The 24,233-nt window shown below is 45.6% G+C and overlaps 1 protein-coding gene across 2 annotated transcripts in view; it reads left to right on the top strand.

Annotated features, from left to right (window-relative positions):
• Nucleotides 1-452: 452 nt before the first annotated feature.
• The window catches only part of ALMS1 (ALMS1 centrosome and basal body associated protein), a 118,533-nt gene continuing 94,752 nt past the window's right edge, over nucleotides 453-24,233 (top strand). For both annotated transcript variants that reach the window (XM_038745236.1, XM_038745235.1), the window contains exons 1-2: nucleotides 453-525; nucleotides 7,248-7,419. In XM_038745236.1, coding sequence (XP_038601164.1) covers nucleotides 523-525; nucleotides 7,248-7,419 — 175 coding nt within the window. In that variant the 5' untranslated portion in view covers nucleotides 453-522. The remainder of the gene's footprint in view (nucleotides 526-7,247; nucleotides 7,420-24,233) is intronic.

Below are 24,233 nucleotides of genomic sequence, written 5' to 3'. Positions count from 1 at the left end.
TATGTTGCCAACTTGTACTTCCCAAGCGCTTAGTACAGTGCTTTGCACACAGTAAGTGCTCAATAAATGCGATTGAATGAAAGAATGAATGCATTTTTTGAGCACTTATTCGGTGCAGAGCACTGAGAGAACAATATAACAGAATTAGCAGACACTTTCCCTGCCTCAAACCAGCTTACGGTTTAGAGTGGGAGACAGATATTAATAGAACTAAAGAAACAGTTTAACTAAAGAAGCAATTAATATATAATTTAAGGATATTCATTCATTCAATAATATTTATTGAGAGCTTACTGTGTGCAGAGCACTGTACTAAGCGCTTGGGAAGTACAAGTCAGCAACATATAGAGACGGTCCCTATACAACAACATGTACGTAAACACTTTGGGATTTTTCCTCATTTTGCTCAGCGCCAAAATGGCAAGTCATTGGAGGAATTCAAGACTGGCTAGAATCGAAGTCCTCTCTCTTGGAATTTGGGGGTAGGAAAATCACAGCTTCAGAAATCAAACTGGACATATCATGGTAAGACTTCTGAAGGTCAGCCATATAATCGGAGTGTTAATATTATTTTTTGCCAACTGAGCATTTGACTAATCATAAAAATGAGCCCCACTTAATGTTTAGTTAGAACTTTTTTACATTCAATTATTGAAATGTTATTTTCACGTTTTTAAAAACGGCCCGGCCAATTATCACAGCGCTGTAGTTGCTGCCGCATCATAAACAACACTTTATTACTTCTTTCAATTCTTTGGATTAAAAATGAATGTTCTTTTTATAATTAAAGTCTATAGGCATAATTACTTCTATAAGTCCCTGTGTGAGGCCTTTAATTAATGAATTGAAATATTACATGCTGAAATTAAACAAAACTGCATTTCACCGAGAGGGAAACAGAAGTCTGTGCAAAAATGATCACCATCAATTTCAGAATAATTCACAGACCGTCTACTATGTGCAGGGAACTGTAGTAACTCCTTGGGGAATATATAAAATGCCCAATCCCAACTTTAGAGCTTGCGCGGATGAATTTTTTTTTTTATGGCATTTGTTAAGCGCTTACTCTATGCCAGAATCTGTGTTGGGGTAGGTAAAAGGTAATTAGTCCCTGCCACAAATAACAATAATAATAATAATAATAATATTGGTATTTGTTAAGAGCTTACTATGTGCTGAGCACTGTTCTAAGCACTGGGAGAGATACAAGGTGATCAGGTTGTCCCACGTGGGGCTTATAGTCTTCATCCCCATTTTACAGATGAGGGAACTGAGGTCGCCCAGAGAAGTGAAGTGACTTGCCCAAAGTCACACAGTTGACAGGTGGCCGAGCCAGGATTTGAACCCACGCCTTCTGACTCCAAAGCCCAGGCTCTTTCCACTGAGCCACGCAAATGAGACAGATGGTGATTCCTAATCCCCATTTTCCAGATGAGGAAACTGAGGCCCGGTGAAATGACTTGCCCAAGGTCACCCAGCAGAGGAGTGGCGGAGCTGGGATTAGAATCCAGGTCCTTCTGACTCTCAGGCCCGGGCTCTGTAAGCGCTTAACAAATAACATCATCATTATTGTTGTTGTTCACAAGACTTTTCCACACCAAACACTTTCACTGCCAGAACGATTTTTTTTTTATTTTTAATGGCATTTATTAAGTGCTTACTATGTGCAAAGCACTGTTCTAAGCGCTTGGGAAGTTATAAAGTGATAAGGTTGTCCCACGGGGGGGCTCACAGTCTTAATCCCCATTTTACAGATAGGGAACTGAGGCACAGAGAAGTTAAGTGATTTGCCCAAAGTCACACAGCTGACAATTGCCAGAGCTGGGATTTGAATCCATGACCTCTGACTCCAAAGCCCATGCTCTTTCCACTGAGCCACGCTGCTTCCCTTCACTGTGTTGTGTCTATACTGTGGCCTAGTGCTGTCTAGATGAACAGGAAGATTGTTTTTGGGGTTTTTTTGTAGGGGTATTTGTTAGACACTTATTATGTGCCAGGCACTGTACTTAGCGCTGGGGGAGATAGAAGCTAATCAGGTCGAGCACAGACCACAGCTTATGCAGCGCTCACAGTCTTCATCCCCTTTTGACAGATGAGGTAACTGAGGTACAGAGAAGTGAAGTGGCTTGCCCAAAGTTGCACAGCAGATAAGCGGCGGAGTCGGCGTTGGAAGCCAGGAAGCCCAGCTTTCATTCATTCATTCATTCATTCAGTCGTATTTATTGAGCGCTTACTGTGTGCAGAGCACTGTACTAAGCGCTTCCCATCTCAAACACAGCCGAGAGGTCGAGGAGGATTAGGTCTGAGTGGATTTGGCAAGGGGGGTGGTCCTGTATATATGTATATATGTTTGTACATATTTATTACTCTATTTATTTTACTTGTACATATCTATTCTATTTATTTTATTTTGTTAGTATGCTTGGTTCTGTTCTCTGTCTCCCCATTTTAGACTGTGAGCCCACTGTTGGGTAGGGACTGTCTATATGTTGCCAACTTGTACTTCCCAAGCGCTCAGTACAGTGCTCTGCACACAGTAAGCGCTCAATGAATACGATTGATTGATTGATTGACCTCGGAGAAAGTGGTCTCGGTGAATTGGAAGGGCCAAAACCCAGATTTTAGAGGGTCAAGATGGGAGAGAGCGGAAAGGAAGCAGAGGCAGCGGGTGTTTACAGCCCATCGGAGAAATTTAGACAGAACGGGTAGAGGAGATGGCCCAGTACCACAATGATTACTATTGTTGCCATGAAAAAATTTTACAAGCCCTACCCTTAATGCAAGCGTCTGGTCTGGCAAAAAAAAAATCCTTGTCTGAACTGGATAAGAATTCATTTATTCATTCAATCGTATTTATTGAGCGCTTACTGTGTGCAGAGCACTGTACTAAGCGCTTGGGAAGTACAAGTCTGCAACATATAGAGACGGTCCCTACCCAATAGCGGGCTCACAGTCTAGGAGGGGGAGACAGACAACAAAACAAAACATATAGACCAAATTAAATAGAATAAATATCTACAAGTAAAATAAATAGAGTAATAAATATGTACAAACATATATACATCTACACAGGTGCTGTGGGGTGGGGAAGGAGGTCGGGTGGGGGAGATGGGGAGGAGGAGAGGAAAAAGGGGACTCAGTTTGGGAAGGCCTCCTGGAGGAGGTGAGCTCTCAGTAGGGCTTTGAAGGGAGGAAGAGAGCTAGCTTGGTGGATCAATCAATCAATCGTATTTATTGAGCGCTTACTGTGTGCAGAGCACTGTGCTAAGCGCTTGGGAAGTCCAAGTTGGCAACATCTAGGGACGGTCCCTACCCGACAGTGGGCTCAGTCTATAAGGGGGAGACAGACAACAAAACATATTAACCAAATAATATCCGTCCAAACCAATCAATCAATCAATCGTATTTATTGAGCGCTTACTGTGTGCAGAGCACTGTACTAAGCGCTTGGGTGTGCGGAGGGAGGGCATAAGAATGGGAAGGTTGGCTGAATCAGTGGAACGGAAAAAGTGTGTGTTCTAATCCTGACTCTGCCAATTCCCTGTTGTGTGACCGTGGGCAAGTCACTTCACTTCTCAGTGCCCCTGTTGCCTCATCTGTAAAACGGGGATAATAATGATGGTATTTGTTAAGTGCTTACTATGTGCAAAGCACTGTTCTGAAAAGCACTCCTTCCTCTCCTCCCACATCCCCCCGGCCTTACCTCCTTCCCCTCCCCACAGCACCTATATATATGTATATATGTATTTATTACTCTATTTTATTTGTACATATTTATTCTATTTATTTTATTTTGTTATTATGTTTTTGTTTTGTTCTCCTTCTCCCCCTTCTAGACTGTGAGCCCACTGTTGGGTAGGGACCGTCTCTATATGTTGCCAACTTGTAGAGAAGCAGCGTGGCTCAGTTGAAAGAGCACGGGATCTGGAGTCAGAGGTCATGAGTTTGAATCCTGACTCCGCCACATGTCTGCTGGGTCATCATCATCATCAATCGTATTTATTGAGCGCTTACTGTGTGCAGAGCACTGTACTAAGCGCTTCGGAAGTACAAGTTGGCAACATATAGAGACAGTCCCTACCTAACAGTGGGCTCACAGTCTAAAAGGGGGAGACAGAGAACAAAACCAAATATACTAACAAAATAAAATAAATAGAATAGATATGTACAAGTAAAATAAATAGAGTAATAAATATCACCATCAATCGTATTTATTGAGTGCTTACTGTGTGCCGAGCACTGTACTAAGCGCTTGGGACCTTGGGCAAGTCACTTAACTTCTCTGAGCCTCAGTTACCTCATCTGTAAAATGGGGATTCATTCAATCGTATTTATTGAGCACTTACTGTGTGCAGAGCACTGTACTAAGCGCTTGGGAAGTACAAGTTGGTGACATGTAGAGACGGTCCCTACCCAACAGTGGGCTTAAGACTGTGAGCCCCACGTGGGACAACCTGATCACCTTGTATCCCCCCAGCACTTAGAACAGTGCTTTGCACATAGTAAGCACTTAATAAATGCCATTATTATAATTATTGTACTTCCCAAGCGCTTAGTACAGTGCTCTGCACACAGTAAGCGCTCAATAAATACGATTGAATGAATGAATGAATAAATAAGCTCTGGGGAGGTTACAGGGTGATCAGGTTCTCCCATGGTGGGGCTCACAGTTTTAATCCCCATTTTACAGATGAGGTCACCGAGGCACAGAGAAGTGACCTGCCCAAAGTCAAACAACTGACAGTTGGCGGAGCGGGGATTTGAACCCATGGCCTCTCACTCTTTCCACTGAGCCACGCTGCTTGTACTCCGTCTTTGGACCGTGAGCCCTGTGGGAGAAAGGGAGTGCATTCCACTTTCTTGCCTTGTACCTAAGTGCTTAGAACAGTGCATAATACCTAAGTGCTTAAAACAAATACCGTTAAAAAAATTACGGAGCAGGGCAGCCACTAAAACGTCCTCTCCAGAGTATCAAAAAGACTGGGATTTGCTTGGATTCTCTCCCTTTATTCACCCCTCCATCAGCCCCACAACTCTTGCATACTTATGTACAGCGTGGGCAGAGCACGGGACTGGAGTCAGAAGGTTATGGGTTCTAATCCAGGCTCTGCCACTTATCTGCAGTGTGTCCTTGGGAAATAACAATAATAATGGCATTTTGTTAAGTGCTTACTATATGCAAAGCACTGTTCTAAGCGCTGGGGGGATACAAGGTGATCAGGATGTCCCACGGGGGGCTCACAATCTTAATCTCCATTTTGCAGATGAGGTAACTGAGGCTCAGAGAAGTGAAGTGACTTGCCCAAGGTCCCGCAGCCGGCATGTGGCGGAGCTGGGATTCGAACCCACAACCTCTGACTCCAAAGCCCGGGCTCTTTCCACTGAGCCACGCTGCTTCTCTAAGTGAAGGTCTCTTCACTTCCCTGGGCCTCAGTTCCCTCGTGCTCTGCACACAGTAAGCGCTCAATAAATACGATTGAATGAATGAATGAATGAATTTCCTGGTCCTGTGGACTGTGGGGACGTTTGATTTCATCAAAAGACAGATCCATTCGTTCAATCGTATTTATCTATTACTCTATTTATTTATAATAATGATGGTATTTGTTAAGCGCTTACTATGTGCAAAGCACTGTTCTAAAAAGCACTCCTTCCTCTCCCCCTACTCCCCCTCTCCATCCCCCCAGCCTTACCTCCTCCCCTCCTGACAGCACCTGTATATATGTATATATGTTTGTATGTATTTATTACTCTTTTTTTATTTTATCTGTACGTTTATTCTATTTATTTTACTTTGTTAATATGTTTGGTTTTGTTGTCTGTCTCCCCCGTCTAGACTGTGAGCCCGCTGTTGGGTAGGGACCGTCTCTAGATGTTGCCAACTTGGACTTCCCAAGCGCTTAGTACAGTGCTCTGCACACAGTAAGCGCTCAATAAATACGATTGAATGAATGAATTTCCTGGCCCTGTGGGCTGTGGGGACGTTTGATTTCTTCAAAAAACAGATCCATTCGTTCAATCGTGTTTATTTATTACTCTATTTTATTTGTACATATTTATTCTATTTATTTTACTTTGTTAATCTGTTTTGTTTTGTTGTCTGTCTCCCCCTTCGAAACTGTGAGCCAGCTGTTGGGTAGGGACCGTCTCTATCTGTTGCCGACTTGGACTTACCAAGCGCTTAGTACAGTGCTCTGCACACAGTAAGCGCTCAATAAATACGATTGATTGATAAATAAATATTATTGAATAAATGAATGAATAAAATGGGGAGTGAGACTGTGAGCCCCACGGGGGACAGGGACTGCATCCAACCCGATTTGCTTGTATCCACCCTAGCGTTTAGTTCAGTGCCTGGCACATATAGTAAGCGCTTAACAAATGCCATGGTTATTGTTATTATATATTCCAAATTTATTTATATTCATGCCTGTCTCCGCTTCTAGACTGTAAGGTCTCTCGGGGCAGGAAGCGTGTCTACCAACTCTGTTGTATCGTACTCTCTCAAGCGCTTAGTACAGTGCTCTACATGCAGTCAGCGCTCAGTAAATGCGGTTGCCTGGCTAAGGAGCAATTGATTGATTGGAAAAGCAACATGTCCTGGGGGATAAAGCACAGGCCTGCGAATCTGAAGGTCACGGGTTCTAGTCCCAGTTCCGCCACTTGTTGGCCGTGTGACCTTGGGTAAGTCACTTCACTTATTTTATGGCATTGGTTAATCAATCAATCAATCATATTTATTGAGCGCTTACTGTGTGCAGAGCACTGTACTAAGCACTTGGGAAGTACAAGTTGGCAACATCTAGAGACGGTCCCTAACCGACAGCGGGCTCGCAGTCTAGAAGGGGGAGACAGAGAACAAAATAAAACATATTAACAAAATAAAATAAATAGAATAGATATGTATAAGTAAAATAAATAGAGTAATGAATATGTATAAACATATATACTGGTGCTGTGGGGAAGGGAGGGTTAAGCACTTACTATTGTGCCAGGCACTGCACTAAATGCTAGGCCTCAGTTCTTCCATCTGCAAAATGGGGATTGAGACTGCGAGCCCCATGTGGGACAGGGACCGCGTCCAACTCGATTATCTTTATCTACCCCAGCGCTCAGAACGGTGACTCGCACAATAGGAAGCGCGTAACAAATGCTATTATTATTACTATCATTATTTGGCCGTCCAAAGGCATCCTTTATTTGTCACTGGGTTAATGTCGCGGACCCTTTCCAATTCCTCATTTTAGAAAACGGACTCTTGGCACCAACTCCCAGTGGAAACCGACCCCAACCAAGGCGTGGACACAACCGGGACCAGTTCGAACCCGTTGGGAGAGGAGTTGCCCTCTCTGGAGGAAGGCCCCCTGGATTTACCGGAAGATCGAGGAAAAGGGAACACGTCGTATTCCCCCTCGCTAGGTAAGAGGCTTGTTTTTTGGTTTTTAATAACCCAAACAGACAGACCTTGAGCCCAGAACAAATCCGTTTGCTCAACTTTCAAGCTTTCAAAGATTTCGTGAACGCGTCCTCTTCCGGGCTTCCGTGGCTTTGTTCGCTGTGTCCTGCCAACCTCCCAGAGGAGCAGAAAAGGTGGCACTTTTTAAGCGCTTACTATGTGCCCGGTGCTGTACTGAGCGCTGGGGTGGATTCAGGCAAATCGCGTTGGACGCAGCCCCTGCCCCACGTGAGACCCACACTCTCGATCCCCATTTTTCAAACGGTCATGGGTTCTAATCCCCGCTCCACCGCTCGTCTGCTGTGGGGCCTTAGGCAGGTCGCTGCACTTCTTGGTGCCTCAGTTCCCTCGTTTGTCAAATGGGGATTGAGACTGTGAGCTCTACCTGGGACAGGGACTGTGTCCAACCTGGTTTGCATGTATCCAGCCCAGCGCTTCGTAGAGTGCCTGATACATAGTAAGTGCTTAATACCGTCATTATTGTTATTATTTGTGAGGTAATTGAGGCCCAGAGAAGTGAAGTCACGCAGCAGACAAGTGGCAGAACCGGGATTAGAACCCATGACCTTCTGACTCCCAGTCCCGGGCTCTATCCACTAGGCCAGGCTACATGGGAGGGAACAATGATGCTTGCTTTATCGCTGGGGAAACTGAGACTCAGAAGGGTCTCCCCTTCTGAACTGTTCTAGACCAGTCTCCCCCTCTGGACTGTAAGGACACTGTGGGCAGGGAACGTGTTGACTAGCTGTTGGGTAGGGACTGTCTCTATATGTTGCCACCTTGTACTTCCCAAGCGCTTAGTACAGTGCTCTGCACACAGTAAGCGCTCAATAAATACGACTGATTGGTTGGTTTGGACGGATATTATTTGGTTAATATGTTTTGTTGTCTGTCTCCCCCTTCTAGACTGTGAGCCCGCTGTCGGGTAGGGCCCGTCTCTAGATATGCCAACTTGGACTTCCCAAGCGCTTAGTACAGTGCTCTGCACACAGTAAGCGCTCAATAAATACGATTGATTGACTCCTAGGATTCAACTCGAATTCCTTTCTCTGACCAAAGTTACAAACCCAGAGAGTTACATCTCTCTCCCTTTTTTTAAAATATAGCAAATATTTTAAGAAAGATGGGACAACCCACACCACCGTAACTCCCAAACCTTTAATAATTAATAATTGTAGTATTTGTTAAGTGCTTATTATGTGCCAGGGACTGTATTAAGCGCGGGAATAGATACCAGCAAATCGGGATAGACACAGTCCCTGTCCCAATTGGGGCTCACAGTCTGAATCCCCATTTTACAGATGAGGTCACAGAGGCGGTGAGCCTTCTTTCTATTGCATAAGCAGTTCCCTACTTCCTTTTTTGAGTTGTTAAAGGGTACTAAGTCTTCGTTGGACACTTTATTTGGTTTTATCACTGAGGCGACTCCATCCCATCAGCGGGCAAAGTCAGGGGACTGCGAGGTTCTCATTAATCCGTTTTGAGAAGCTGTCACAGCCTTGGAGGAAAGGTGCCGTCGAGTCGCTCGGAATAATTATTATTCTTTTAACGTGATCATTGACTACATTGCTTGCCTAGTTCTTATTTTTAGCCACAATGGGCACCTGAATAATGCACGTGCTCTTTTGAACAATTATAGGCAGCAACGCATTATCTTTTGAAGATCTGAAGGGATCCTTTTATTGGTAAATTCCACTTAAAACCGTCATGGGGCTGAAACGCTTTTTGAATACGTGTCTTTTCAGAGAAGAAGGAAAGACAAAAGAAGCTTGGGGCCAGAAGGGGAAGATGAAATGTTAAGAATAGATCACCTGTACCGTTCAAAACATAAAACCCAGTAAGGGAGGCAACCTATTTAACACTCAATCAGCTCTCCTCCTCCTTCTTATGAGAAGCAGCATGGCATAGTGGATAGAGCCCGGGCTTGGGAGTCCGAAAGTCATGAGTTCTAATCCCGGCTCCGCCACTTGTCTGCCCCGTGACCCTCGGCAAGTCACTTCACTTCTCTGGGCCTCCGTTCCCTCATCTGGAAAATGGGGATTGAGACTGTGAGCCCCCCGTGGGACCAGGACTGTGTCCAACCCGATTTGCTGGTATCCACCCCAGCGCTTAGTACAGCGCCTGGCACATAGTAAGCGCTTAACAAATACCATCGCTATTATTATTATTGTTATTTGTCAAGCACTTCGTCTCAGGTGCCGTGCTAAGCGCTGGGGTGGGCACCAGCAAATCGAGTTGGACACAGTCCCTGTCCCACGTGGGCTTACATTCTCAATCCCCATTTTCCAGATGAGGGAACTGAGGCACCGAAAAGCGAAGCGACCTGCCCACGGTCACACAGCAGACAAGCGGCGGAGCTGGGATCAGAACCCATGACCTTCTGTCTTCCAGGCCTGTGTGCTTTATCCGTGAGCCCGCTGTTGGGTAGGGACCGTCTCTATATGTTGCCAACTTGTACTTCCCAAGTGCTTAGTACAGTGCTCTGCACACACTAAGTGCTCAATAAATACGATTGAATGAATGAATTCACCACGCTGCTTCTTGGCACTTTCCCTTCCCACAACGAGCTCACAGTTTAAAAGGACCTGTCAGTGCAGTCGTCTGCATACGGCACGCACTCAAAAAATATCAATGATTGGTTGAGTGATCAATGCAGTCATTTTGTGATTGTGTTTAAAAGGGGGGATTGTGCTGATGGTTGAGTACAATATTGTAGTATGATAATATAATAATAATAATGGTGTTTAAGCGCTTACTACGTGCCAAGCAGTGTTCGAAGCACCGGGGTAGATACAAGGTAATCAGGTTGCCCCACAGTTTTCATCCCCATTACAGGTGAGGTAACTGAGGCCCAGATAATAATAATAATAATGTCATTTATTAAGCGCTTACTATGTGCAAAGCACTGTTCTAAGTGCTGGGGAGGTTGCAAGGTGATCAGGTTGGCCCACGGGGGGCTCACAGTTTTAATCCCCATTTTACAGGTGAGGTAATTGAGGCCCAGAGAAGTTAAGTGACTTGTCCAAAGTCACACAGCTGGCAAGTGGCAGAGGCGGGATTAGAACCCATGACCTCTGACTTCCAAGCCCGGGCTCTTTCCACTGAGTCACGCTGCTTACTTTCCCAAGCACTGTTTATAGTGCTGGGAACACATTAGGCCTAACGGATAAATCCCAGGCCTGGGTGTCAGAAGGACCTTCCCAGACTGAGCCCCTTCCTTCCTCTCCCCCTCGTCCCCTGCTCCATCCCCCCCATCTTACCTCCTTCCCTTCCCCACAGCACCTGTATATATGGATATATGTTTGTACATACTTATTACTCTATTTATTTTACTTGTACATAACTATTCTATTTATTTTATTTTGTTAGTATGTTTGGTTTTGTTCTCTGTCTCCCCCTTTCAGACTGTGAGCCCACTGTTGGGTAGGGACTGTCTCTATATGTTGCCAACTTGTACTTCCCAAGTGCTTAGTACAGTGCTCTGCACACAGTAAGCACTCAATAAATACAATTGATTGATTGATTTACCTGGGTTCTAATGCCGACTCCGCCACCTGTCTGCTGTGTGACCTTGGGCAAGTCACTTAATTCTCCATGCCTCAGGGCCCTCAACTGTAAAATTGGGATTTAAGACCGTGCGCTCCATGTGGGACAGGGATTGTGTCCAAAACTCTCCCCGTCTTCAAAGCCTTATTGAAGGCCCATCTTCTCCAAGAGGCCTTCCCTGACTAAGCCCTCCTTTCCTCTTTTCCCACGCCCTTCTGCGTCGCCCTGACTTGCTCCCTTTATTAATAATAATGATGTTATTAAGCGCTTACTATGTGCAAAGCCCTGTTCTAAGCACTGGGGAGGCTGCAAGGTGATCAGGTTGTCCCACGGGGGCTCACAGTTTTAATCCCCATTTTACAGATGAGGTAACTGAGGCCCAGAGAAGTTAAGTGACTTGACCAAGGTCACACAGCTGACGAGTGGCGGAGCGGGATTTGAACCCGTAACCTCTGACTCCAAAGCCCGGGCTCTTTCCACTGAGCCACGCTGCTTCTCTTTATTCACCACCTAAGCCCCACAGAAGTTATTTCCTTATCCCTAATTTATTGTATAATGACTGTAAGCTCATTGTGTATATGTATATGTGTGTATATATGTATATATGTTTGTACATATTTATTACTCTATTTATTTTACTTGTACATATCTATTCTATTTATTTTATTTTGTTAATATGTTTGGTTTTGTTCTGTGTCTCCCCCTTCTAGACTGTGATCCCACTGTTGGCTAGGGACTGTCCCTATATGTTGCCAACTTGTACTTCCCAAGCGCTTAGTACAGTGGTGTGCACACAGTAAGCGCTCAATAAATACGATTGATTGATTGATTGTGGGCAGGGAGCGTGTCTACCGACCCTGTTATATTGTACTCATCAAAGCGCTTCGTACAGTGCTCCACACACAATAAATACGATTGATGGCTCGATTAATGGCCAGTTAGCATTTCAGGCAGATGAAATCCAAGGCAAAGCACCATTCCTCTCCCTATGTGCAGCCTGTAAACTGCGTCTCTCATTCATTTAATCGTTCAATCATATTTATTGATCACTTACTGTATCCAGAGCACTCTCTTAAGCGCTTGGGAAAGTAAAATGCAACAAAAACAGTCGCCTTCCCTGCCTACAGTGAGCTCAGTCTAGAAGCGAGGAGATAAATAAATGTCTAAATAAAATTACAGATAAACGCGCCAGTGCTGAGGGGCTGAGACCGGGGGAAGAGCAAAGAGAGCAAGTCAGGGTGGCACAGAAGGGAGGGGGAGATGAGGGAAAATGGGTCTTAGTCTGGGAAGGCCTTTTGGAGGAGATGGGCCTTCAGTAAGGCTTTGAAGTGGGGGAGAGTCTTTGTCGGATTTTGGCGGGACGGCATCCCAGGCCGGAGGCAGGACATCATGGTCACGGGGTCAGCGGCGAGACAGGCGAGATGGAAGCACAGTGAGAAGGTTAGCGCCAGAGGAACGGAGCACGTGGGCTGGGATGGAGAAGGATAGAAGCCAGGTGAGGTCGGAGGGGGAAAGGTGATGGACTGCTTTAGAGCCAATAACGAGGAGTTTTTGTTTGGTACGGAGGTGGTTGGGCAGCACCTGGACATTTTTGAGGAGAGGGGTGACATGTCCTGAACGCTTTTGTGGAAAGATGACCCGGACGGCGGCCCGAACTATGGACTGGAGTGGGGAGAGACAGGAGGTTGGGAGGTCAGCAAGGAGGCTGATGCAGTAATCAAGGCAGGATAGGATGAGTGATTGTATTAACGTGGTAATACACGGGGATTATCGGATTACCAAACCAGATCCTGAGCAGACATCCCCCATTGTGGCTCTGTCGACCGGAGAGAATCCCACCCTTAAAGGTATGATGCAGTTTTGCGTCATCATCATTTAGTGATGAGATACTGCTTTCAGAACGGTAATAATAATAATAATAATGGCATTTGTTAAGCGCTTACTATGTGCAAAGCACTGTTCTGAGCACTGGGGAGGTTACAAGGTGATCAGGTTGTCCCACCGGGGGCTCACAGTTTTAATCCCCATTTTACAGATGGGTAACTGAGGCACAGAGAAGTCAAGTGACTTGCCCAAAGTCACACAGCTGACAGTTGGCGGAGCCGGGATTTGAACCCATGACCTCTGACTCCAAAGCCTGGGCTCTTTCCACTAAGCCACACTGCTGTATTCATTCATTTGTTCATTCAGTCGCATTTACTGAGCGCTTACTGTGTGCAAAGCACCGTACTAAGCGCTTGGGAGAGAACAGTACAGCAACAAACAGACACATTCCCTGCCCACAGCGAGCTCATTCTTCCAGTTGCTTGGGGATATACATCCGAAGTAAAAGCCCCCGGCCTCAATGCAGTTGCAGTCTGATAGGTGAGAGTCACCCTTGAATCCTATCACTGTTGCCTCACTTTGATTCTTAAAGCACATCGTTATTTCCTTCAGTCGTTTTAATGAGCGCTTGTCGTGTGCTAAACACTGGACTAAGCGCCAGGGAGAGCACCGTAGAACAATAAACAGACAATAAACAATAAACAAATAAATAAAATAAGCATTCCCTACCCACGACGAGCTTCCAAGTCAGCAGTGAAGTTTATAATTCTGTTTCGTATTTGCGTAGCAGCTTTCCTCGATTCAAAGCACTTTCAAAACCTGGGATGTTAGAGAGACCAACTTGCTTGGAATCTGGGGAATTCATTCATTCATTCAATCGTATTTATTGAGCGCTTACTGTGTGCAGAGCACTGTACTAAGTGCTTGGGAAGTACAAGTTAATTTGGGAAGTGCAAGTTAAGTACAAGGGAATTTGGAAGTCCCTGTTCTTTAGGAGAAAACCCCAGTGGATAATTGGATAACACGGGGACCGTGTCCAAAACAATTTGCTGGTCTTTACCCCAGCGCTTAGTACAGGCCCTGGTACATAGTACGCGCTTACCAAATGCCACAATTACTATTATTATTATGGAATTAAAGAGAAGACAGGCAAAGTTGTCCTGTTCGTCCCACGCTGATAGGTACTCGAGCCCACAAATTCTTGATTTCCAATCGTCTTGTGCCGCAGAGTTACCATTCATTCATTCAGTCGTATTTATTGAGCACTTACTGTGTGCAGAGCACTGTACTAGGTGCTTGGGAAGTACAAATCGGCCACATATTCCTTCCACTGTATTTATTGAGCGCTTACTGCGTGCCAAGCGGTGGTGAACTAAACGATATCCAGGCAGCTGCTGATGAGTGGAGTTGAAAAAGGAGAAACCCCAAGCAGCCTGGAGCGCAGTGAGCATCGGTGACTCACCGTCTCAAATAATGTGACATAACAGACTTGTGGGAATGTGTCTGTTTATTGCTCTACCATCCTCTCCCAAGCGTCTAGTCCAGTGCTCTGCACACAGTAAGCGCCCGATAAACACGACCGAAGGGAGGAATGGGTGGGAAATAGGAGGCGGTGGCTCTCCGTCATCGGAGACTCAGGATAATACACCGTACTAGAAGGGAAGTGCTCTGCACACAGTAAGCGCTCAATAAATACAATTAAATGAAGGAATCTAAAACATCACTGCAGGTAGCAGGGACTGCTGAGAGCAAAGGACGTCATTACACGAGGATCCTGGGCAAGGGGCTGAAAGTGCTTAGGACAGTGCTTGGCACGTCGTAAGTGCTTAACAAATACCATCATCATCATTTCAACTCCAGGGGCCCCTAGGGATCAATAAAGTTCCCCTCTAAAAGCCTCCTCTTTAAACAAGGCGATTCCATAGACGCCTTTTCGTCTTGGGACGGGAGGAAGGCGGGAATTGGTTTTGCTCTGCCTCGAAATAAAGTCTCTGTATTAGCAGGGTACTTTGTAGTGTTACGGTGATTTTCGAAGACTCGGTTTCCCTGTGAGGTGAGAGAGTGGTTGTCGAAAATGCAGGTGTGTTTGCCTGAAGTATATTCTGTAGACTGATGCTCAAGGCTTCATAATGCCGGAGAATATGAATTCTGTTTCATAACTTTCAGACTTGAAGTACGGCATTTCATTAAAACAGACTCAGTTTCTATTGCTATTCTTTTTCGGATTAAAGAGAACAGAAAAATATACTTTAAGACTAAAGACTGCTGTGAGCATTAGAAAATGTTCTTTGTTCCTTTTTGAAGGACAGATTTTTTGTAAAAAAATGGTTTTGCTTATTCCTGCTATAATGTACTTTGAAATTAAGATTCCAGTAGCTTCCTGAAGACAGGGATCATGTCTATCTGCTCCCTTTTTCTCTCCCAAGGAGTTTAGTATAGTGTCAATCACTCTGTCAGTCGTATTTATTGAGCGCTTACTGTGCACAGAGCACTGGACAAAGCGGTTGGAAGAGTACAGTATAACAATATAACAGTATAACAATATAACAGATACATTCTCTGTGCACGGTAATAATAATTATGGTATTTGTTAAGCACTTACTATGTGTCAGGCACTGTACTAAACGCTGGGGTGGATACAAGCAAATCGGATTGGACACAGTCCCTGCCCCACATGGGGTGCTCAGTCTTAACCCTCATTTTCGTGATGAGGGAACTGAGGCCCAGAGAATAATAATAATAATAATTATCGTATTTGTTCAGCACTTACTATGTGCCAAGCACTGTTCTAAGCTCTGGGGTAGATACAAGGTAATCAGGTTGTCCCACGTGGAGCTCACAGTCTTAATCGCCATTTTCCAGATGAGGGAACTGAGGCCCAGAGAAGTGAAGTGACTTGCCCCGAGTCACACAACAGACAAGTGGCGGAGCTGGGATTAGAACCCATGACCATTTGGCTCCAAGGCCCACTGATTGACTGATTAATACAGTATTCTTCCTTCAGTAAGTGTTTAGTACTAGCATTACTACACCAAACTGGATTTCCTTTCCTTCCATAGATTAAAGCATAATCCATCCAATTGACCGAGATGGCATTTAAATGCACACAAATAAGATGAGCAGCATGGCGTAGGGGATAGAGCACGGGCCTGGGACTAGTTCATGGGTTCTAATCCCGCCTCCGCCACTTGTCTGCTGTGTGACCTTGGGCAAGTCACCTCACTCCTCTGGCCCTCAGGGACCTCATCCGGAAAATGGGGATGAAGACCGTGAGCCCAGGGTGGGACAGGGACTGTGTCCAACCCGATGACCTTGTATTCATTCATTCAGTCGTATTCATTCAGCGCTTACTGTGTGCAGAGCACTGTACTAAGCGCTTGGGAAGTACAAGTTGTATCTACCCCAGTGCTTAGTGCAGTGCCTGGCGTTTAGCAAGCGCTTTACAAATACCACAATCATTATTATTAGCAGCTCCTGCTCGCGATTGATTTCCTCTTTTAGCCGTTGACAGTACCTCGAAGGTTTCATTTCTTCTCTATCTTAGTCTTTCCTCGCAGTCAGAATTGTCAGTCAGCAGGTTAGAAGAGAAAGCAGCACAGCCCGCTCTGCTTTTTGAGGAAATTCAGCGGTGAAGAAGGCTTTTGACCTTCAGAGAGGCAGCAGGAAGAATTACTGTTTTGACACAAGATGCCTGAAAAGTAGCGCGCTGACGTCACGTGGTGCTTTGAACATCAGACACCTGCTCTGCCACCCACTAAACCTAGGAAACATCTGACTGAAGCCAGCCTACAAGTCGGCCCTCAGAATATTTGAAAAAGAACATAAAATCGTCGGGCATTTTAGCTGGCAAAACTCCTTGTCTTGCTCCCTCTTAGCTACCGCGGCATTTAAAAGCAAAAACGATTGATAAAACGGGAAATTTCCTTTTTGGGTGGCATTTCTGACTTCCTTATCAGTCTGCGTCTTGGCACTTAGACTGTAATCTTAGAATATTCTTCCAGCCTAGAAGATATTATCGTTGCACTAGTTGCATGTAATAATAATAATACCTATAGTATTTGCTAAGGTCTTGCTTTGTGCCAGGCACTGTACCAAGCGCCGGGGTGGATACCAGCAAATCGGGTTGGAAACAGTCCCTGTCATTTATTCATTCAGTCATATTTATTGAGCGCTTACTGTGTGCAGAGCACTCTACTAAGTGGTTGGGAAAGTACCATACAGCAATAGAGAGAGACAATCCCTGCCCACAACAAGCTTACAGTCTAGAGCGGGGGAAGACAGCAATACAGATAAACAGACATCGATATAAATACATAAAATTACAGTATATGTGTGGCGCGGGGAGGGGGGGAAGAGCAAAGGCGATGAGGAAAAGTGGGGCTTAGTGTGGGAAGGTCTCTAGGAAGAGATGGGCCTTCAGTAAGGTTTTGAAGGCGGGCGAGGAATTGTTTGGCGGATTTGAGGAGGGAGGCCAGAGGCGGGACATGGGCCAGGGGATGTTGGTGAGACAGGTGAGATGGAGGCCCAGTGAGAAGGTTGGCACTAGAGGAGTGGAGTGTGAGGCCTGGGGTTGGAAAAGGAGAGAAACAAGTTGAGGTAGAAAGGGGCAAGGTGGTGGACTGTTTTAAAGCCAGTGGTGAGGAGTTTTTGTTTGATACGGAGGAGGATAGGCAACCACTGGCGATTTTTGAGGAGGAGGGTGACGTGTCCTGAACGTTTCCGTAGAAAGATGATGCGGGCAGCGGAGTGAAGTAGGGACTGGAGTGGGGAGAGGCAGGAGGCTGGGAGGTCAGCAAGGAGGCTGAAGCAGTAATCTAGGCGGGATAAGGTTGGGTGATTGTATTAATGAATTAATGGGGGACTCACAGTCTCAATCCCTGGTTTCCAGATGGGGTAACGGAGGCCCAGAGAAGCGAAGTGGCTCGCCCAAGGTCACACAGCAGGCAAGCGGCGGAGCCGGGATTGGAACCCATGACCTGATTCCCAGGCCCGTGCTCTATCCACTACGCCATGCTGCTTATCTTGTTTATGTACCTTCAAATGCCATCCCTAACATTTGGATGTTTGGTGTAGTAATACTAGTATCAGGCGCTTATTGCGGGGAGAATTATATATTAATCAGTCAATCAGTGGTATCTATCATCCCTATCATCCTCTCATTCCTCGCCCCCTCCTCCCCCTCTCCATCCCCCCCACCTTACCTCCTTCCCTTCCCCACAGCACCTGTATATATGTATATATGTTTGTACGTATTTATTCCTCTATTTATTTATTTTACTTGTACATATCTGTTCTATTTATTTTATTTTGTTAATATGTTTGGTTTTGTTCTCTGTCTCCCCCTTCTAGACTGTGAGCCCACTGTTGCGTAGGGACCGTCTCTATGTGTTGCCAACTTGTACTTCCCAAGCGCTTAGTACAGTGCTCTGCACACAGTAAGTGCTCAATAAATACGATTGATTGACTGATCTATCAAGAAGCAGCTTATCCTAGTGGATAGAGCATGGGCTTTAATCTATGGAAGGAAAGGAAATCCAGTTTGGTGGAGTAATACTAGTATTAAGCGCTTACTGAGGGGAGAATGCTGTATTAATCAGTCAATCAGTGGTATCTATCAAGAAGCAGCTTATCCTAATGAAAAGAGCATGGGCCTGGGAATCAGAAGGACCTGGGTTCTAGTCCTGACCCTGCCATTTGTCTCCTGGCTGACCTCGGGCAAGTCACTTGTCTGCAATCGAGAGTGTGGGTTAAGAGAGTGAGCCCCATATGGGATAGGGACTGCTACTAGACTGTGAGCCCGTTGTTGGGTAGGGACCGTCTCTATATGTTGCCAACATGTACTTCCCAAGCGCTTAGTACAGTGCTCTGCACACAGTAATCGCTCAATAAATACGATTGAATGAATGAATGAATATGGGGATTTAAGACTGTTAGCCCCTTATGGGATGGGGCAGGGAGTAGGTTTTAATCCCCATTTTACAGATGGGGTAACGTAGGCACAGAGAAGTGAAGTGACTTGCCCAAGGTCACCCTGAAGACATAATAATTAGAATAATAATTGTGGTACTTGTTAAGCGCTTACTATACTTGTTAGAGAAGCAGTGTGGCTCAGTGGAAAGAGCACGGGCTTTGGAGTCAGAGGTCATGGGTTCAAATCCCAGCTCTGCCACCTGTCTGCTGTGTGGCCTTGGGCAAGTCACTTCACTTCTCTGAGCTTCAGTTACCTCATCTGTAAAATGGGGATTAAGACTGTGAGCCCCACGTGGGACAACTTGATCACCTTGTATCCTCCCCAGCATTTAGAACAGTGCTTTGCACATAGTAAGTGCTTAACAAATGCCATTATTATTGTTATTACTTGTTAAGCGCTTATTATCGTTAGCCCCCTCCTTCCTCTCCCCCTCCCCGCCATCTGCCCGCCTTACCTCCTTCCCTTCCCCACAGCACCTGTATATATGTATATATGTTTGTACGGATTTATTACCCTATTTTATTTGTACATATTTATTCTATTTATTTTATTTTGTTAATATGTTTTGCTTTGTTGTCTGTCTCCCCCTTCTAGACTGTGAGCCCGCTGTTGGGTAGGGACCGTTTCTATATGTTGCCGACTTGTACTTCCCAAGCGCTTTGTACAGGGCTCTGCACACAGTAAGTGCTCAATAAATACGATTGAATGAATGAATGAATATATGTCAGGCACTGTTCTGAGCGCCACAGTAGATACAAGTTAGTCGGGTTGGACGCAGTCCCTGCCCCACATGGGGCTCACACTCGTAATCCCCATTTTACAGATGAGGTAACTAAGGCCCAGAGAACGGAAGTGACCCACCCAAGGTCACCCAGCAGGCCCGTGGCGGAGTTGGGATTAGAACCCAGGTCCTCCTGCTAGGTGATGGAGCTGGGATTAGAACTCAGGCCTGTCCTCTTTCCAGTAGTCCACGCAGCTTCTTTGACAATTTTTTTTTAAATATTTCTTTGCCCCTGGCCGCCCTTTCTGACCCAACGGCAATGAAAGATCGCTATCTACCCTACCTCTACGTGAAGCAGTTGCTGCGTGGAGAGCCTACCTATATTTTAATTAGCACCTGTCCTTAGTATTTCTTTTTTATGAAATCCGCCCCCCGAAATCAGCTTTCCTCTTGGCTCTTCTCCTTTGCTTAGTGGCAGGTTGAGCAAACCTTTGTGACTCATTCTTGTCAACAATGAGGAAAATCAAAAATTCATCCATTTCACCCTCCTGCTGCTCCGTCGTGCTGGGCTGTGTCAAGGCATTTTGGACCAAATCCTTTTTTTTTTTCCCCCTCCGCTGAGGAGCATCGCCCAGTTGGCTCAACATTTGCGCTTAGAACAGTGCTTTGCACATAGTAAGCGCTTGACAAATGCCATCATTATTATCATTATTATTATTATTTGCGATTTCCAGGCTGAGCTGTTCTTGTGGTGGGTTCTCTGAGGCTGTCCTTCCATCCGGCGTAAAATCACAACTACAGAGGAATTAGCTCTGTTATACTACCCTCCCAAGCGCTTAGTACAGTGCGCTACGCATAGTAAACACTCAATAATAATAATAATGATAATTTTTTAATGGCATTTGTCAAGCGCTTACTATGTGCAAAGCACTGTTCTAAGCACTGGGGAGGTTACAAGGTGATCAGGTTGTCCCACAGAGGGCTCACAGGCTTCATCCCCATTTTACAGTTGAGGTAACTGAGGCCCAGAGAAGTTAAGTGACTTGCCCAAAGTCACACAGCTGGCAATTGGCAGAGCTGGGATTCGAACCCATGACCCCTGACTCCAAAGCCCGGGCTCTTTCCACTGAGCCACGCTGCTTCTCTAATAATTGTGGTGTTTAAGCGCTTACTGTGTGCCAGGCACTGTAGAAGCAGCGTGGCTTAGTGGAAGGAGCACGGACTTGGGAGTCAGAAGATGTGGGTTCTAATCCCGGCCCCACCATTTGTCTGCTGTGCGACCCTGAGCAAGCCACGCACCTTCTCTGTGCCTCAGTTCCCTCATCTGCAAAATGGGGATTAAGGCTGTGAGTCCCACGTGGGGCAACCTGATTACGTCGTATCTACCTCAGCACTTAGAACAGTATGCCCTTAACAAATACCCTTATGCCCTTACCAAATAGAGAAGCAATGTGGCTCCGTGGAAAAGAGCCCGGGCTTTGGAGTCAGAGGTCATGGGTTCAAATCCCGGCTCCACCCATTGTCAGCTGTGTGACTTTGGACAGGTCGCTTCACTCCTCCATGCCTCAGTTACCTCATCTGTAAACCGGCGATGAAGACTGTGAGCCCCCCGTGGGACAACCTGATCACCTTGTAACCTCCCCCACGCTTAGAACAGTGCTTTGCACATAGTAAGCGCTTAATAAATGCCATCATTCTCATTATTATTACCATAATAATGATTATTATTGTTATAATTACTAAGAGCTGGGCTGGATGCCAGGATGTCGGGTTGGGCACAGTCCCTGCCCCGCATGGGGCTCAGAGTCTTCATCCCCATTTTACAGATGAGGTAACTGAGGCACAGAGAAGTGAAGTGATTTACCCAAGGCCACACAGCAGATAAGTGGCGGAGCTGGGATTAGAACCTGTGATCTTCTGAATCCCAGGCCTGTGGGCTGTCCACTACACCATGCTGCCTCCTGATTGACTGAGTGATTGAATTCTTGGCCAATGAGTTGCACGGCATGCAGTATTCATTCATTCAATCGAATTTATTGAGCGCTAACTGTGTGCACAGCACTGTACCAAGCGCTTGGGAAGTACATAAGGTGTGCTGGAGTAAAAATGAAGGCTACTGGATCTAATCTACTAAGTGGTATGTGAAGCACAGTGGCCTAGTGGGTCAGAAGGACCTAGGTTCTAATCCCGGTCCCGCCACTTGTCTGCTGTGTGACCTTGGGCAAGTCACTTCACTCCTCTGGGCTTCCGATACCCCAGCTGGAAAATGGGGATTAAGACTAGGTAGGATATGGACGGTCTCCAACCTGATTAGCTTGTATTTTCCCCAGCGCTCAGTACAGTGTCTCGCAAAGAGTAAGCGCTTAAAAAATACCGTAAAAAAAAATTTCTCACACCGCTCTTTAGTGACTGAATCTCCCTTTAAGGTAGCATGTTTTATTCATTCATTCATTCAATCGTATTTATTGAGTGCTTACTGTGTGCAGAGCACTGTACTAAGCGGTTGGGGAGTCCAAGTTGGCAACACATAGAGGCAGTTCGTACCCAGCAGCGGGCTCACAGTCTAGAAGGGGGAGACGAAACGAAACATATTAACAAAATAAAATAAACAAGATAAATATGTACATTTAAAATAAATAAATAAATAGGGTAATAAATATATACAAATACATATATATATATACAGGTGCTGTGGGGAGGTGAAGGAGGTAAGGCTGGGGAGAGGAAGGAGGGGGCTCAGTCTGGGAAAAATGCTCAAGGCCGGGATTTGGAAGAGCCGTTTGACTATCTGTAAGTCTCTGAGCAACCCTCTGAACACTTACTATGTGCCGGACACTGTACTAAATGCTAAGGTAGATAGAAGATAAGCAGGTTGTACCCAGTCCATCTCCCACTTGGGGCTCGCAATCTTAATCCCCATTGTCCAGATGAGGGAACTGAGGCACAGAGAAGTTAAGTGACTCACCGAAGGTCACACGGCAGACAAGCGGCGGCACCTCGTTTTTCTCCTCAATCGGTGGTTTTTATTGAGCGCTCACTGGGTGCAGAATCCCGTATTAAGCACTCGAGAGAGCATTCGTTCATTCAGTCATATTTATTGAGCGCCTGCTGTGTGCAGAGCACTGTACTAAGCGCTTGGGAGAGTACAGTATAACAATAAGTAGACACATTCCCTGCCCACAACCAGCTTACAGTCAACAGAGTTGGTAGGCATGTTCCCTGCCCACCAGAGTTGATTCATCTGTATTTATTGAGCGCTTACAGTGTGCAGAGCACTGTACTAAGCGTTAGGGAGAGTACAGTACAGCAATAAACAGACACAATCCCTCCCCAAGAGCTTACGTTCTACCCTGATGAACCTCATAATGTGTTCGGAGGACACAGTGTGATCCTCGATATTTACGGGCTTCATTCATTCATTCATTCAGTCGTATTTATTGAGCGCTTACTGTGTGCAGAGCACTGTACTAAGCGCTTGGGAAGTACACGTTGGCAACATATAGAGACGGTCCCTACCCAACAGTGGGCTCACAGTCCAGAAAAATAGCGCTACTAAATCTGAAATATTATTGTCATCACATTCATCATCATTCATTATCATTAAGAAGCAGCATGGCTCCCTGAAAAAGAGCCCGGGCTTTGGAGTCAGAGGTCATGGGTTCAAATCCCGACTCCACCAATTGTCAGCTGTGTGACCTTGGGCAAGTCACTTCACTTCTGTGCCTCAGTTACCTCATCTGGAAAATGGGGATGAAGACTGTGAGCACCCCGTGGGACAACCTGATCACCTTGTAACCTCCCCAGCGCTTAGAACAGTGCGTTGCACATAGTAAGCGCTTAATAAATGCCATCATTATTATTATTATCATCATCATCATCATCAGTCGTATTTATTGAGTGCTTACTGTGTGCAGAGCACTGTACTAAGCGCTTGGGAAGTACAAGTTGGCAACACATACTGTCAAGTTACTGTCACATTGCCTCTTGACTTTGAGTGTCTGCCGAGACTCTTTCACCAACAGCTTTCGAATTTGAACTCCGGCTGCCGAAGCAGAATTTCTTTTCCTCTTCAGGGTTTGTAAGGAGAGGGAGGAAAGAGATCGTCGTCGCCCGGTGAATATTTCTCTCTCAAATCCGCCTGTTTCCATGGTGCGGTTTAAAGCTTCCCCCCTTCGTGCATTTGGTTTTTCAACGGGCTTTCTCATCATCATCATCAATTGTATTTATTGAGCGCTTACTGTGTGCAGAGCACTGTACTAAGCGCTTGGGAAGGACAAGTTGGCAACGTATAGAGACAGTCCCTACCCAACAGTGGGCTCACAGTCTCCCAAGGTCAGAGTCTGTTGTTGAACAAGGATTCAGTTTTGGGGCGGGTTTCCTTTTTTTTTGTAACTTTAATGTAGCGCTGTGTTCTCCGATCTGGGGATTTTTAGGTCGTGGAGGTGCTACCTCATTTCTTAAAATGTGTTTTTTTTGAGTCAAGAGAGGTGATCCTCGATTGAAATGCACCGTAAAAATGTGAAGATAAATCGTTTACCGGCATTAGAGATAGGTTCACCTCAACACGGTTATCCTGGGAAGAAAATATCAGGGGAGAGGACGATAATGGGATACTTAAAGAGCCGTTGTGTGTGCTCAGCTGGAAGACTCGATCAGATACAAAGGGAAGCAGCATGGCTTAGTGGAAAGAGCCCGGGCTTGGGAGTCAGAAGTCA

This window comes from Tachyglossus aculeatus, chromosome 4, assembly GCF_015852505.1.
Source record: "Tachyglossus aculeatus isolate mTacAcu1 chromosome 4, mTacAcu1.pri, whole genome shotgun sequence".
Taxonomy (NCBI): domain Eukaryota; kingdom Metazoa; phylum Chordata; class Mammalia; order Monotremata; family Tachyglossidae; genus Tachyglossus; species Tachyglossus aculeatus.
Note: the sequence above shows the minus strand (reverse complement) of the source record. Positions and strands in the feature narration are given on the sequence as shown.